This window comes from Delphinapterus leucas, chromosome 8, assembly GCF_059928025.1.
Source record: "Delphinapterus leucas isolate spDelLeu-1000000601 "Yukka" chromosome 8, BTC_Dleu_Yukka2, whole genome shotgun sequence".
In the NCBI taxonomy this organism is placed as follows: Eukaryota; Metazoa; Chordata; class Mammalia; order Artiodactyla; family Monodontidae; genus Delphinapterus; species Delphinapterus leucas.
In genome coordinates, this window is record NC_143136.1 from 942,927 (window position 1) to 958,391 (window position 15,465).

General features: G+C 46.2%; 1 protein-coding gene across 1 annotated transcript in view; it reads right to left on the minus strand.

The window, feature by feature from the left end:
* SNED1 (sushi, nidogen and EGF like domains 1) overlaps positions 1 to 15,465 on the minus strand; it is a 94,015-nt gene that overhangs the window by 5,888 nt on the left and 72,662 nt on the right. Inside the window, exons 28-31 of the mRNA XM_022568184.3 lie at positions 9,097 to 9,213; positions 8,323 to 8,410; positions 1,137 to 1,217; positions 194 to 231 (exon numbers count right to left, since the gene is read on the minus strand). Of these exons, the coding sequence (XP_022423892.2) occupies positions 195 to 231; positions 1,137 to 1,217; positions 8,323 to 8,410; positions 9,097 to 9,213 (323 nt within the window). The 3' untranslated portion in view covers position 194. The remainder of the gene's footprint in view (positions 1 to 193; positions 232 to 1,136; positions 1,218 to 8,322; positions 8,411 to 9,096; positions 9,214 to 15,465) is intronic.

Consider the following 15,465-nt stretch of genomic DNA (forward strand, 5'->3'; position numbering starts at 1 on the left):
AGGTATTATTTTTCTCACCCATTTTAACCCCCTTAGGAAGTTCTGAAACCTTCTGGTCTGAGTTTATGACACAGAGCACACACTGAGCTTTCTTCTCAGGGCTCCACAAGGAGACAGCAGCCCTCCTGAGGGCCGAGTGCTGGGGCGATGTCCCTCAGACTTCCCAGCAGCTCTGCTGGCTGTGGGAACGTACCTTAAGATTTCTTCAGTGTAGGACTGTTACTTTGTTTCCTGAAATAATTAGAGAAATGTGGTTTATTAAAAAGAAACCTGTGTCCCTGTAACTCTGCAGCTTCCTTGGCCCAGGCTGCCTGCTGTGATCCTGCCTTGTCTGTAGGTCACATGTGTTCCAGTTTGGGGAGTGTGGTAGTGAGACACTGACACAGAGATGAACGTTTGAGTCTGTGTGTGCCCACCTGGCTTGGGGTGGGAGTCGTGGAGTGATGAGGAAGGCTACCTGGCTGGGTGTGATTCATGGAGAGTGAGAGGGAGTGTGGAGGATGGGTGATGGGAGACAGGTGATGCGCTTGGGTAAGGCAGTAGGGTGGGTTTTTCCTTGACTCAGAAACGCAAGACCCAGTGCATGTGGTGACTGGTCTATGGAGAATGTGACTGAGGTTTGGACTCTGCTGTCTGTACTCAGGCAGTGCATTATATAATAATTCTGTGACTACCTTGAACCCTTTGGGGAAAGAACCTGGGTGAGAGTAAATAAAAAGTAAATAGAGATTTACTGTATTTATATAATTGGACCTGTCAGTAACACTTCCCAATACTAGTGCCAGATACTGTGTGAACGTGCATAACCAGAGTGACCCCCCCCCCGCAGCACCACCACTCAGCCTCCCTCCAGCACCTGCCCTGTGACCTTCCCAGCACCCACCATTGTAACCTCCCCAGCACCCACTCTGTGACCCCTACCAGCATCCACCATGCCCAGCTATACCCATCTGTGTGCGCTCACATGTACACATATGGGCACACAGTTCCTTAGCATAGCCGGGCTGCACATCCTGGCAACCTGGCTCAGCCGTGGGCCTGTGGCATCCCACAGCCCCAGTCACGACGGCCACCCTGGCCCTGTTACCCTGTGGCCACCTGCAGGGCACAGCACGGGCCTCCTCCCTGGGACGCACCTGTCTGGGGTCCTGGCGCGCGTGCTCTCACAGCTCTCTTTGAAACAGGTGTCTGGATGCACTTTGTAGACTCTTTTATACCTGCGTCACAAGAAAGCTCAGTGAAGCCGGAAACTGAGCAGAGTGTTGCCCAGCCCCTTCACCTAGGCTACACAAACCTACAGGTAGCTGTACAGGTGTCTGAGGAAAGGCTATTATTCTCCTGATAAAACTTTACCTCCTGTGGATGTATTAAAATGTCCAACATAAAAATCATGTAATTGAAAACAATGACTTTATCAAGGTATGATTTATGTAAAATAAGATACACTCATTTTAAGTGTACATTATGATGAGTGTTGACAAAGTGATATATAGTAAGAGATAAAGTGTGCTGGGACTTCCCTGGTGGTTCAGTGGTTTAGAATCCGTCTTGCAACGCAGGGGACTCCGGTTCCGTCCCTGGTCGGGGAACTAAGATCCCACATGCCGCAGGGCAGCTGAGCCCGTGCTCTGCAACTACAGAGCCCATGCATTCTGGAGCCCACGCGCCACGACTGGTGAGCCCGCGTGCCGCAAGTAATGAATGAGCCCATGCACCACAACTGGAAAAAAGCCTATGCACTGCAATGAAGAGCCCGCGCGCCACAATGAAAGATCCCCAGTGCCCCAACTAAGACCCAATGCAGCCAAAAAATAAATAAATATTTTTTTAAAAATGTGCTATTTCAAAGACATGTCTTGCTTGAGACAGGCTACTTGGCTCCGAAGCCTTGAGACAATGTGACTGCACTCTTATGGGCAGTTGATGGAGACGTTTGAGAAGCCTTGGAGATGCAGGCATTAGACACGGGCGGTGTGGGACAGGAGACCTGGCTCCTAGCCCTGCCTCCCACTTATTAACTAGTGTACTCTGAGCACGTCTCTGGAACTGAAGCCTCTGTTTCACATGAGATGGGATTGCTTATACTGCCTCTGTCACATGTTTGTAGAGAATAACGAATGAGAAAGTGTTTGACTCTTGGTAAAGCTTTTTAAACATCGGAGCTGTTTGAAAGAGATCCAGGGAGTTCAATGGGTAAAACTCATGAGCTTAGTCTAGGAGAGTCCTTAGGGTCTAAAGCCTTAGCTAAGACTTCCATTGCCAGCCATCAGGCAGTAAGAGGATCTGGAATTAACTTCCACATGTGAACAACTGGTCAAGATCCAGGAAGTAAGTCTTTTCAGATGTTAGAAAAATGACAGTGCAAAACGGTAACCCAGAGAGAAGGGGAGCAAGATGAGCTCTGGGATGGTCCTGGAATTCAGCCTGGAGGCACTTTTCGGACTGTGTTGTGGGTTAGGGAGACTCCAAGCAGTGGTTACACTGAGTGGGCAAAACAGAGATTGGAGTTGGGGAGGCAGAGGAAGCTAAAATTTGTGGGTCAGAGTACGGAGAGGAGGGAGCTATGCAGAGGAAGAGCTCCAGAAATCTGGAGGGGGCGGTCCCCTTGAAAATTAAGCTGTGTGTGCATAGGGTGAATAAAGATGGGCAACAAGGAACTACTGAGGAGCTGGACAGTTCCCAGAGCCAGAGTGGGGAGATCTTGATTAATAGGCTGTTCCAGAGAAATAGAAACCCCAGAAAGGAGAAAGGCCTTGCCTTAAAAGTGGGGCATAATTAACCCCAGAATAAAGCCTATGCTAAAGCCACCCTAAAACAGGCCTCAAAAGGATCCATCTAAACTGCCTTGCAAAAAACCAAAAACCAAAAGTAAAACAAAGGAACAGGACAAGGATGCTCACTCTCACCACTTCTGTTCAACGTAGTACTGGAAATCCTAGGCACAGCAGTCAGATGAGAAGAAGAAGTCAAAGGTTTCTAAACTGGGAGGGAGGAGGTAGAACTGTCACTATTTGCAGATGGCGCGACACTAGAGAACACTGAAGTCGCCACACACAAACTGTTAGGGCTAGTAAATACAGCAAGGTAGCAGGATGCAAGATTAATACACAGAAGTCTGTTGCACTTCTTTACACTAATAATGAAACATCAGAAAGAAAGTAAAAAAAAAAAAATCCTGCTTAAAATCACGTTTTTAGAAAGCTCTAGGAATAAACTTAACCAAGGAGGTGAAATACCTACATGCTGAAAACTAAAACATTGATAAAGGGAACTGAAGATGATTCAAAGACATGGAAAGATATCCCGTGCTCTTGGATTGGAAGAATTAATATTATTAAAATGGCTATACTATCCAAAGCAATCTACAGATTTAATGCAATCCTTATCAACACAGCTATGACATTTGTCACAGAACTAGAACAAATAGTCTTGAAGTTTATATGGAAACACAAAAGACCACAGATTGCCAAGCAATCCTGAGAAAAATGAACAAAGCTGGAGGTATAACCCTTCCAGACTTCAAACTGTACTACAAAACTATGGTAATCGAAACAGTGTAGTATTGGCACAAAACCAGACATACAGATCAATGGAACAGAATAGAGAGCCCAGAAATAAACCCATACACCTATGGTCAGTTAGTCTATGAAAAAGGAGGCAAGAATATACAATGGTGAAAAGACAGTCTCTTTAACAAGTGGTGTTGGGGAAGCTGGACAGTTACATGTAAATCATTGAAATTAGAACATTCCCTCACACCACATACAAAAACAAACTCAGAAAGGTCTAAAGACCTAAACTTAAGATGTGACACCATAAAACCCGTAGAAGAGGACATAGGCAAAACGATCTTTCACATAAATTGTAGCGGTATTTTCTTAGATCAGTTTCCCAAGGCAAAAGAAATAAAAGCAAAAATAAACAAATGGGACCTAGTCAAACTTAAAACCTTTTGCACAGCAAAGGAAACTCAACGAAACAAAAAGACAACCTACGGAATGGGAGAAAATATTTGCAAACAATGTGACCAACAAGAGCTTAATTTCCAAAACATACAAACAGCTCATACAGCTCAACAACAAAAAGACAAACAACCCAATCTAAAAATGGGCAGAAGACATAAATAAACATTTTCCCAAAGAGGACATACGGATGGCTAACAGGCACATGAAAACATGCTCAACATCACTAATTATTAGAGAAATGCAAATCAGAATCACAATGAGGTATCACCTCACACCAATCAGAATTGCTATCATCAAAACGTCTACAAATAATAAATGCTGGAGAGGGTTTGGAAAAAAGGGAACCTTCATACACTGTTGGTGGGAATGTAAATTGGTGCAGCCACTTTGGAGAACAGTATGGAGGTTCCTTAAAAATACTAAAAATAGAGTTACCATGTGATCTAGCTATCCCACTCCTGCGTATATATCCAGAAAAAAGGAAAACATAATTCAAAAAGATACATGCACCCCAATGTTCATAGCAGCACTATTTATAACAGCCAAGACTTGGAAACAACCCAAGTGCCCATCGACAGACGATTGGCTTAAGAGGTTGTGGTACATATATACAATGGAATATTACTCAGCCATAAAAAAGAATGAAATATTCCCATTTGCAGCAACATGGATGGACCTAGGGAATATTATGCTTAGTGAAGTGTGAGAGAAAGACAAATACTATATGATATCATTTATATGTGGAATCTAAAAAATAATACAAATGGATCTATATACCAAACAGAAACAGACACACAGACATAGAAAACTTACGGTTACCAAAGGGGAGAGGTGGCAGGGGGAGGGATAAATTAGGAGTATGGGATTAACAGATACAAACTACTATACATAAAATAGTTAAGCAACAGGGATTTACTGTATAGCGCAGGAAATTATACCCAATATCTTGTAATAGCCTGTAGTGGAATATAATCTGCAAAACAAAAAACCAAACCAAAAAACCCAGAAAACTGAATCACTATGCTGTGCACGTGAAACTAATGCAATATTGTAAATCAACTTTACTTCAATAAAAAAGTTAAAAACAAAAATAAAACAAAAACATTCTTGAAAAGAATGCCAAAAAAAAATTTCCAACAGTCTGTACCATAAAGTTTATAATGTCTAACATCCCAACAAAAAAATTACAAGAGTATCAGTCATACAAAGAATCAAGAAAATGTGACCCATCAACAGGAAAAAAAATTGAACAGAAAAACACCCAGAAATGAGAGCAATGACTGAAATAGCAGACATCTGTTATAAATTTGCTGTACACGTTCAGTGATGTAAAGGAAAATATAAACATAATGAGAGAAGTGGAGGCTCAAAGAAAGAACTAGATGGAACTTCTGGAGATGATAAAACACAGTATCTGGGACTCCCCTGGTGGCACGTGGTTAAGAATCCGCCTGCCAATGCAGGGGACACAGGTTCAATCCCTGGTCTGGGAAGGTCCCACATGCTGTGGAGTAGCTAAGCCCGTGTGCCACAACTACTGAGCCTGCGCTCTAGAGCCCACGAGCCACAACTACTGAAGTCTGCACACCTAGAGCCCGTGCTCCGCGACAAGAGAAGCCACCACAGTGAGAAGCCCGTGCACCGCAACAAAGAGTAGCCCCGCTCGCCGCAGCTAGAGATAGCCTGTGCGCAACAACAAAGACCCAACACAGCCAAAGCAAAACAAAACAAACAAAAAATCACAATATCTGAAATGAAAATTTTGCTGAATGGGATTAATGGTAGGTTAGACACTGCAGAAGAAAAGATCAGTGAAATTGAAGGCATGGCAGTAGAATCTATCCAAAACAAAGTAAAGAGAAAAAGGAGTGAAAAAAAGGAAAAGAGCCTCAGTGACCTGTGGGACAGTATCAGTCTAATACATGCTTAATTGGAGTCCCAGAAGAAGGAGAGAAATGGATGCATAGAAAAAGTGTTTGAAGAAGTAATGGCTAAAATTTTCCAAATTTGATGAAAGCTAAAACCACAGAGGTGAAGCTTAACAAACTCCAGAGAGTAAAAACACATGTACGTAACCTACCAAAGCACATCATAATTAAATTTCCAAAAAAAACAGTAATAAAGAGAAAACGTAAAAGCAAGCCACAGGTGATGGGGACCACGTTACATATAGAGGAACAAGAATAAGAGTGACTGAAGTTTTCCCATCTGAAACTGCAAGCCAAAAGACAAAGGAATGACCTCTTTGAAGTGCTGAAATTTGAAAAAAACACAATTATCAACCAAAACTTCTGTGTTCAGCAAATGTGTCTTTTGAAAATGAAGGTGAAATAAAAGCCTTTTCAGACAAACAGAAGCTAAGAGAATTCACCACCAGCAGACCTGCCCTATAGGAAATGTTCCAGTGAGCTCTTTAGGCCAAAGGTAAATGGTACCAGATGGAATCTTAGACCTGCATGAAGGCATGAAGAGCGCTGGAAACGGTAGACGTGTAAGTCACTACAAAAGACTTTATACTCCCAAAATTTTTTAAAAAGATGATTGTTGAGAGCAAAAGTAACACACTGTGTGGTTCATGGCATATGTGGAAGTAAAACGTCTGGCAGTGACAGGGGAAGTAGAAGCTTGCTGTTGCGTGTCTTCCATGATACTGAAGTTGTGTTGTAATTCAAGGTATATTGTGATCAGTTGAAGATGCATATTTTAAATCCCAGAGCAGCCACTAAAGAAAATAAACCAAAGAAGTGTATCAGTGAGCCAACAGTACAGGTAAAATAGAACCCTAAAAAATAATCCAGAAGTAGGCAGGGAAAGAGAAAGTAACAAAGATAAGATGGGACAGATGGAAAACAATATGTTAGATTTAAACCCAGTCACTTCAGTCATTTTGTTAACATGTAAATGGTCTAAACACTCCAAGAGAAACCAGAGATGTCAGACTGGCTGTATGGCAAGACCCTCGCAAATGCTAAATACAAGGAAGTCCCTTTCAGATACAGTAGGTGGAAAGCACTGGGTGGAAAGCTATGGGCAAGTGCAGGGCTCTCCCAGTCAGGTACTTGGTGGTCGCCCCAGGCACCGGTGTAACTAACACAGCCGGAAGACGCAGGTGCAAGGGGTCCGGAGTGCCATTCCACAAGGTCCAAGTTCAGGGGCCTGTAAACCTGGGTTCCCAAGTCCCAGTGCAGCTCAGTGCCTCTGGTGTATCCCTGCTGCGTGTCACGCTGGCTTCATGTCCAGGCTCATGTGTAGCCTTCTGTCTTGCCTTCCTACATCCCATCCCAGTGATCTTTAAACACGTCAGGTGTCACTTCAGCTCAGTGTCCTTCAGTAGCTCCCCACTTCACAGAGGACACATGCAGGTCCTTCCAAGGGTCTCCAAGGCCCACACTCCACGCCCCCTCGCTCACTCGGCTTCAGCCCTGCTGGCCTTGCTGCTCCTTAGACGGGCAGGCAGGCTCCTGATTTCAGGGCCTTGGCAACAGGTACACTCTGACTGGGCCATTCTTCCCTCAGATATCTCCGCCCGCCCATGTCTGGTCATGTCACCTTCTCCATGAGGCTTCCCCTGACACCCTGCCGAATGCTGCTGCCACCCCCTCCTGCCCCCCGGGCCTGGCTCTCCTGGCCCTGTGTATTCCTTTCTTCCATCCTCCTTTAGCGCTTGCCACCATTTAAAACACTGCAGGACAAACTCGTGCTTCTTGTGTACTGTGTCTCCCTCAGCTAGAACATCGGGACTCCCAGGGCAAGACTTTGGCCCGTTCGGCTCGCTGATGTGTGCCGAGTGTTCCGAACCATGCCTGGCACACGGGAGGTGATCGTCCGTATTTGTGGACAAAGCAGGTTGTAAGTATGACCCACGGAGTCAGAGTGTTAGCAAGAAAGGTCCGAAGAGGTGGGCTCGGCAGACTCCCTCCTCAGCCCGTCTTACAGATGGGGAAACTGAGGCATGAGTGCCTTGCCCAGGGCCGTGTCAGGAACTCACGGCAGAACCACGACTCGAGGTCTCCTGTGCTGAGGAGTGGCACTTCCTGGAGTCTCCGCGTGCCCTGCCATCCAGGGAAGGGAGGCTGATGCCACTCCAGGGCGTGGGGAAGCAAGGCCCGAGGGCAGGAGCAGGGGATCCCGCTTCTAGACCTCATGTGGCTCTGCTCCCAGCTGCACAGCCTTAGGCAAGGTTTTCAGCCCTTTTGCTTCAGTTTCCTAATTTGTCGCATGGAGGGGGTGGGTGGTCAAAGCAAGCCCTTTCCGTGCTGTGACTACTAGACCTCAGGGGCCTGTGAGGACAGGGTGGAAGCATTTCAGGGTCAGGAACATGCTACAGACATGGTGAAGGCGGAGGAGAGGGACTTACACGTGGTGACAGACGCCTCTTTCCCAGACCGGAAAGGACTTTGTCTCCGAGAACAGCCGTGTGCAGGGCTGGGGCACCTTTCTACAGGCTGCTGGCACAGAGGAAAAGGGCCGTCGCTTACAAGGAGCTCAAGGCCACGGTTGCCCTCTTCCTGCAGCCACTGTAGGTCCGGGGTTCTGCCCCTGCCACTTCCTGGCCTGGGGGCCCTGTCCCCGGGGCTGCTCAGCGACTGTGGGTGCTGCTCTGAGTTGGGGTCCTGGGAGCCTGCAGGCTGGTTTCCCTCAGGGCTGGTCGGAGTCTCTGGGTCTGGCAGGCCTCAGGGCTGTGTGGCTGGCGTGGGAACTTCTGTCCATGAGCCTCTCGTCCTCAGCCCAGAAGTCTGAGGCAGGCCCGTGGCCCTTTTCCCTCCCACTGCCTTGTTTGGTCCCCAGGCGAGAAAAGCCCCCTCCTCCCTCCTCTCCCTGTGGAGCGGCTGTCGCTGTGTCCCTGTGACTGTCCCAGACCCCCCAGTTATCTGGGCAGCACCTTTCACCCTGGCGCTTTGGGGCAGTGGGAGGCCTGGCGGCTCACTGCCTGCCAGCCTCCCTACCTGGACGCTTGGAGGTCTGGGGCACCGTAGCCAGGCCCCTGTCCTGGCATCTCATGGCTGGAGGTCCTTGTGGCGAACCCACCCTGGGGCCAGCGGTCCCATCAGAGCCTGCCGTCACAAGCATCTAGAGGCCAGGCCCCAGCCCCAGTGACCCCAGCAGGCAAGGGGAGCGGCCCCAAACTTACCAAGCTCACAGTGTCTGCCTTTGAACCCCGGGGTGCAGTCACAGCTGTGGGCATCCTCACCAGGCACACAGGTGCCTCCGTTCTGACAGGGGTTGTCTGAGCAGTTCCCAGGGGCATCTGTGAACAGCCACAAGCAGTTAGTCTCAGGGCCCCACAGGAAGGCCTGATAGCATTCCCAGGTTGCCGTCCCCAACACCAGTGGGCCCTAGGGGTGGTCAGAGAGCAGAGGTGAGAAGACTGGCCTCAGTGTGCTCAGCCCTGACCCCATTACCTCGAGGGAGAGAGGGAGGGCTCTCGGTGCTGAGCCGCCGCCTCGGCTCACAGCTTAGATCATGGCTGCGGTCTGGTCGTCTTTGGGAGAGACTCCCCGCTCTGCCCTGGCCTGTGCCCCCTGCCCCACGTTTCTGCTGACTTTGCCCCGCCGCACAGGGTTTCTTCTACTCGGAACACAGAGGCCAACCCTTGAGAGCCCTCCTCATCCTCCAGTGCCTGTCCCCGAGCCACCTGTGTGTCGCCAGGTCCCAGCCCCAGGCAGCCTGTGTGCAGCACCCTGTGCTGGTGTCTGTGCCCCTTGGGCCGCTGTCTGCCGTCCGCACGCTGGAGCTAGAGGCAGGGTGGTCAGTGGCGCTGCCTGGGAGGGGCAGACCTGTCCCTCCCCCCTTAGAGTCCACTGTCCTTTTTTTTTTTTTTTTTTTTAAAGCTTTGCAAGATAGCTGTTTTCATTTTTAACTCTTAAAAAACTAAGAAACACAAAAGAATAAGAATCGTGCATATGCCGCCACTTCCAATAACCCCTCCACGTCTGATCCAGCCCTTCCCCCTTCCCCCCTTCTCGGCAGCCGCCTCATGGGGGGAGGTTTATTAACATTTTGCCAATCTTGTTTAATCTATTTCCAGCTTACCATCTGCCTTTCTTTCTCTAGTTGGAGAATTTCAAAGCAGTTCACAGAAACCATTTCACCTGTAAATATGTCAGCAAGTATCTAATACACAAAGACTTAAGGAGTTTTCACGTAAGCACATACTATTATTACAGAATTAACAGTAGTTCCTTAGTATCACAAGAAGCCAGAGTCCGCGTTCACATCTCCCTGATCATCTTAAAAATGTTACTTGCAGTTGGTCCCATCTAATTCAGATTCATAAAGATTCGCATTGCCTTAGTTTGATGGATCTCGAGTCTCTTTTCATCTATAAATTTAGCCTTCTTCCCCTCTGTATTTATTGAAGAAATGAGGTCATCTGTCCCGTGGAATTCCCATCCTCTGGGTCTGACTTACGGCATTAACTTGCCCCCTCCCCATGTTTCCTGTTAACTGGTAGTAAGAGAAAGGGGCTTAATAGGATTCAGGTTCACATGGTCTTTGCTTTGCTTTGGCTTCACAACAGGTGGCTGTGTGCCCTTTGGCTACACCAGGAGACATATGATGTCTCCGCATCTGGCTTTCATGACGTGAGCATCGATCACTGGTTCAGTGTTGGCAGCCTGATTAATCCAGAGTAAAGTTCTCCTAGGCTCTGCACCTGATGGCTTGAGAAGTCATATAGATCCCTGATCTCTCACTAGGGTCATGTCTAATGTGATCTGTCACTTCTCTGCCTCCACTAGCTGGGGAGTCCCCTCTGAAGACCTGCTTTCCTTCACCCACCCCTTGGTCACCCTAAAATACAGCCCATACAGGCAAGGCCAGGTAAATGCTCCATTCTTTTCCTTTATTTGTACACTTGCAGAGTGAGTTGGTCCCCCAGCAAGCTCTAAAGTTGACCAATACGTTGTTCTTTCTTTTTTACCATTGTTATGACCTTGTGGACTTGTATATATTTGATGGGTTTCAGTCTGTTGCTGTCATTAGCTTTCTTCATGCTCAGATTATCCCATCTTTGGCCAGTGGGAGCCCCTTCAGGTTGGCTCCTGTGCCCTTTAGACACAATCCTAGTTGTTTTTGAAAGCCTGCTTGCTTTTTTACAAGTATGTCCTAGGATTTTTTTAAAATTTTTTTTAGGCTGTACCATGCAGTTTGTGGAATCTTAGTTCCCCAACCAGGGATTGAACCCGGGCCTTTGGCAGTGAAAGGGCGGAGTTCTAACCACTGGACTCCCAGGGAATTCCCATGTCCTGGGCTTATTTTGTCCATGTTCTGCTTCAGCCTTGGAATCAGCCATTTCTCTGAAGACCCCAGTCTATATATTTATTTATTTAAAAAATATTTATTTATTTATTTGGCTGCCCTGGGTCTTAGTTGCGGCACGCGGGATCTTCATTGCTGTGTGCAGGATCTTTAGTTGTGGCATGCAGGATCTTTTTTTAGTTGTGGCATGTGGGATCTAGTTCCCTGAACAGAGATCGAACCTGGGCCCCCTGCATTGGGAGCATAGAGTCCTAACCACTGGACCACCAGGGAACTCCCCCCCGGTTCCTTTTAGTGGAGAATGGTATCTAGAGTCCACAGTCTGGCTGATCAAGGGGCTCACTGTTACTGTGGTGTCAGTGCTCCAGGTCTTTTCAGGAGACAGAACTAGGAAATTAGATTTAAAAAATAAAAATGAACAAATTATGAGTTCATTCCAATGTTTCCAGTTCAAATGAACAGAATTAAATAAAATCAGGGGTTTTACTTCTTTGATTTTTATATTGTATCACTTCATGCTGAAAATCTTTGTGGCATTAACATAATTATTTTCTTTATCCCACACTGTACATGTAATAGTTTGGAAATGACATTAAGATCACTGAGTACAGCTTAAAATTTCTTGGCAATTCTTTTAATCCTTAGATTATATCCCACTAGATGTCAATAGTCAGAATGCTGTTTTATTTATTTATTTTGGCTGCGCCAGGTCTTAGTTGCGGCACGTGGGATCTTTAGTTGCTGCACGTGGACTTCTTAGTTGCGGCATGCAGACTTCTTAGCTTCGGCATGCAGACTTCTTAGCTGCGGCATGCATGTGGGATCTAATTCCCCAACCAGGGATCGAACCTGGGCCCCCTGCATTGGGAGCGTGGAGTCTTACCCACTGGACCACCAGGGAAGTCCCTAGAATGCTGTTTTAGAAATCACTTGAAGTGATGCTTTTTTTTCCTGTGCGGTTATGCCATCAGCATGGTTAATAATTTTATTTCAGTTTGTTTTCAAATTTTAGGCATTGCTTTCTTTTTTGGTGTCATTTAAAAAAACATTTTCTTATTTCTAAAGTCACATCTATAAAGGTACATTTAGAGATACCTATCCTCCCTCTCCATTCCCCTTACTTCTTCATTCTTGTTCTTTGCTTAATTATAGAGTTAATCATTTTTATTAGTTTTATGTATTTTTAAATATAAGAAAATAGGTATGTACATTCATATTTCCCTTCCCCACTTTCCTACACAAAAGAGATACCAAAAACACTGTTCTGCACATTACGTTTTGGAAACAGCTTTATTGAGATATACTTTATATACAATTCAGCCATTTGAAGTGTATAGATTTTTAGCATATCCACAGATATGTGCATCCATCCCCATGGTCAATTTTAGAATGTTCTTATCACCTCAGAAAGAAACCCAGTACCCTTTAGCTCTCACCCCATATACCTCCACCCCCCACCCCCAGTCCGAAGCAACCATTGATCTACTTTCTATCACTATAGGTTTCCCTATTCTGGACTTTCACATGAATGGAATCAGATTATGTGTTCTTTATGACTGGCTTCTCTCACTCAGCATAATGTTTTCAAGGTTCATCTATGTTGTAGCATTTATCAGTACTTTATTCCTTTTTATGGTCCAATAATTTTGAATATAACACATTTGTTCATCCATTCATCAGTTGTTTCCACCTTTCGGCAATTGTGAATCGTGCTGCGGTGGCCATCTGTGTAAGTCCTTGCGTGGACATACGTTGTCGTTTCTCTTGGGTGTGTAGCTAGGAGTGGAATTGCTGGGTCACATGGTAACTCCACGTTTAATTCTTTGAGGAACTGAAGCAGCTGCACGACTCTGCATTCCCACCAGCAGTGTTGGAGGGCTCCAGTTTCTCCACCTCCTCATCGGTGCTTGTGGGTATCCTGACTTTTTCATTCTAGCCATCCTGGTGTATGTGAAGAGGCATCTCACTGTGGTTTTGATTAGCATTTCCCTGATGACTAGTGATACCAAACATCTTCTCATGGGCTTGTTGCCATTTGTATATCTTCCTTGGAGAAATGTCTATTCAGATCCTTTGCTTCTTTTTTTTTTTTTCTTTTTTTTTTTTGCGGTACGTGGGCCTCTCACTGCTGTGGCCTCTCCGGTTGCAGAGCACAGGCTCCGGACGCGCAGGCTCAGCGGCCATGGCCCATGGGCCCAGCCGCTCCGCGGCATGTGGGATCTTCCCGGACCGGGGCACGAACCCGTGTCCCCTGCATTGGCAGGCGGACTCCCAACCACTGTGCCACCAGGGAAGCCCTGCTTATTTCTTAATTGGGTTATTTGTCTTCCTCTTATTCAGCTTTAAGAGTTCTTTATATATTTTAGATTCAGATTCCTTTTCAAGTATATAATTTGCAAATATTTTCTCCCATTTTATGGGTTGTCTTTTCACTTCCTTGATGATGTCTTTTGAAGCACAGAAAGTTTTAAATTTTGATGAAGTCCAACTTAACCTTTTTTTTTCTTTTGTTGCTCTTGCTTTTGGTGCCACATCTAAAAATCCTTTGGGACTTCCTTGGGGGTCCAGTGGTTAAGAATCTGCCTTCCAGGGGACGTGGATCGATCCCTGGTTGGGACACTAAGATCTCACATGCTGTGGGGCAGTTAAGCCCATGCACCACAACTACTGAGCCCATGGTCTCTCGAGCCTGTGTGCCACAACTAGAGAGAAGCCTGTGTGCCACAACTAGAGAGAAGCCTGTGTGCCACAACTAGAGAGAAGCCTGTGTGCCACAACTAGAGAGAAGCCTGTGTGCCACAACTAGAGAGAAGCCTGTGTGCCACAACGAAAGATCCTGCATGCCACAGCTACGACCTGATGCAGCCAAAAATAAGTAAATAAATAAATATTTTTTAAAAATCCTTTGTCAAATCCAAGGTAATACAGATTTACCCATGTTTTCTTCTAAGAATTTTATAGTTTTAGCTCTTACATTTAGGTCTTTGATCCATTTTTAATTAATTTTGTGTATGGTGTGAGGTAGGGGGTCCAACTTCATTCTTTTGTATGTGGGTATCCAGCTGTGCCAGCACCATTTGCTGAAAAGACTCTTCTTTCCTCCACTGAATGGTCTTGGCACCCCTGTTGAAATCAGTTGACCACAGATGTATAGGTTTATTTCTGGACTCTTAATTCTATTCCACTGATTTATAAGTCTATCCTCGTGCCAGTATCTGGCACTGACTTGATTACCATTGCTTTGTACTAAGTTTTGACAAACGGGTATGTGAGTCTTCCTACTTTTTTAGGATGTTTTTTGCTATTCCGGGTCCCTTCCAATTCCATATGGATTTTAGACACTGTACATAACAATTGTCCAGAGACATTTTATGGTAACCTTACAGAACATGGAAGTGTGCAGGGGTGTTTAGAACCTGTGAGCCCACGTCAGCAATTACTCTCTGTACTTGGGACACCAGCCTGCAGAGACTGTGACTGACATTTGTGCCATGCTCGGGCAGCTGGGACCCGAAGCCTAGAGTTATATGCAGCAGTGGGGGTTTTACCGGGGCACCACTCTCTGTAGCCTCGTTTTACAAAGTCTCCACTGAATCCTGAGTTTATCGTGACAGACAGACACACACACACACAAACACACTCGCGAGTAAATAAAAACAAAGAGAAGGCTGTTTTGAACGAAGGTGGGGGACAAGGATGGGGCTGCACCCTGGGGCGGGGGCAATGGGCTCCTCCTATATGAAGTATAAATTACAGAGTAGAGAGGTTTAAGTTCTGCCCCCACTTGTATGGGTGTCAAGGGGATAAAGCCAGCAGAGTCCAAAAGCCCTCCTGGGGTGAGAAATTGGGGGAAACAGGAAGAATTTGACCAGCTTCTGCATTCACTCCGAGTTCCCAGGATGGCAGGAATCTTGGGAATCCTCCAGGAGCATCTCCTGGGTGCTTGAAGGAGCGGCCCTGACCTGGAGAGTTGCTTGGCGAGCAAATGCCAAATCAGGAGCATTATCTGTGTGCTTGGGGGTGCCTGGGGCTTTCTGGGGATCGTCCTTTCCTTAGACTTTTCTTTCCCTAGAAAGAAAAGTCTAAGAACTACCAGAGAGAAGGAGCAGATTATTCTAGAAGGAAACAAGAACAAGATTGACACCCAGTGACAGCACAGTTGATGACAGTGGACAAATGTTTGAAGAACTGAATGGGAGAGGAACTTTGAACCTCGAATTTTATACCTAGCTAAATTGTC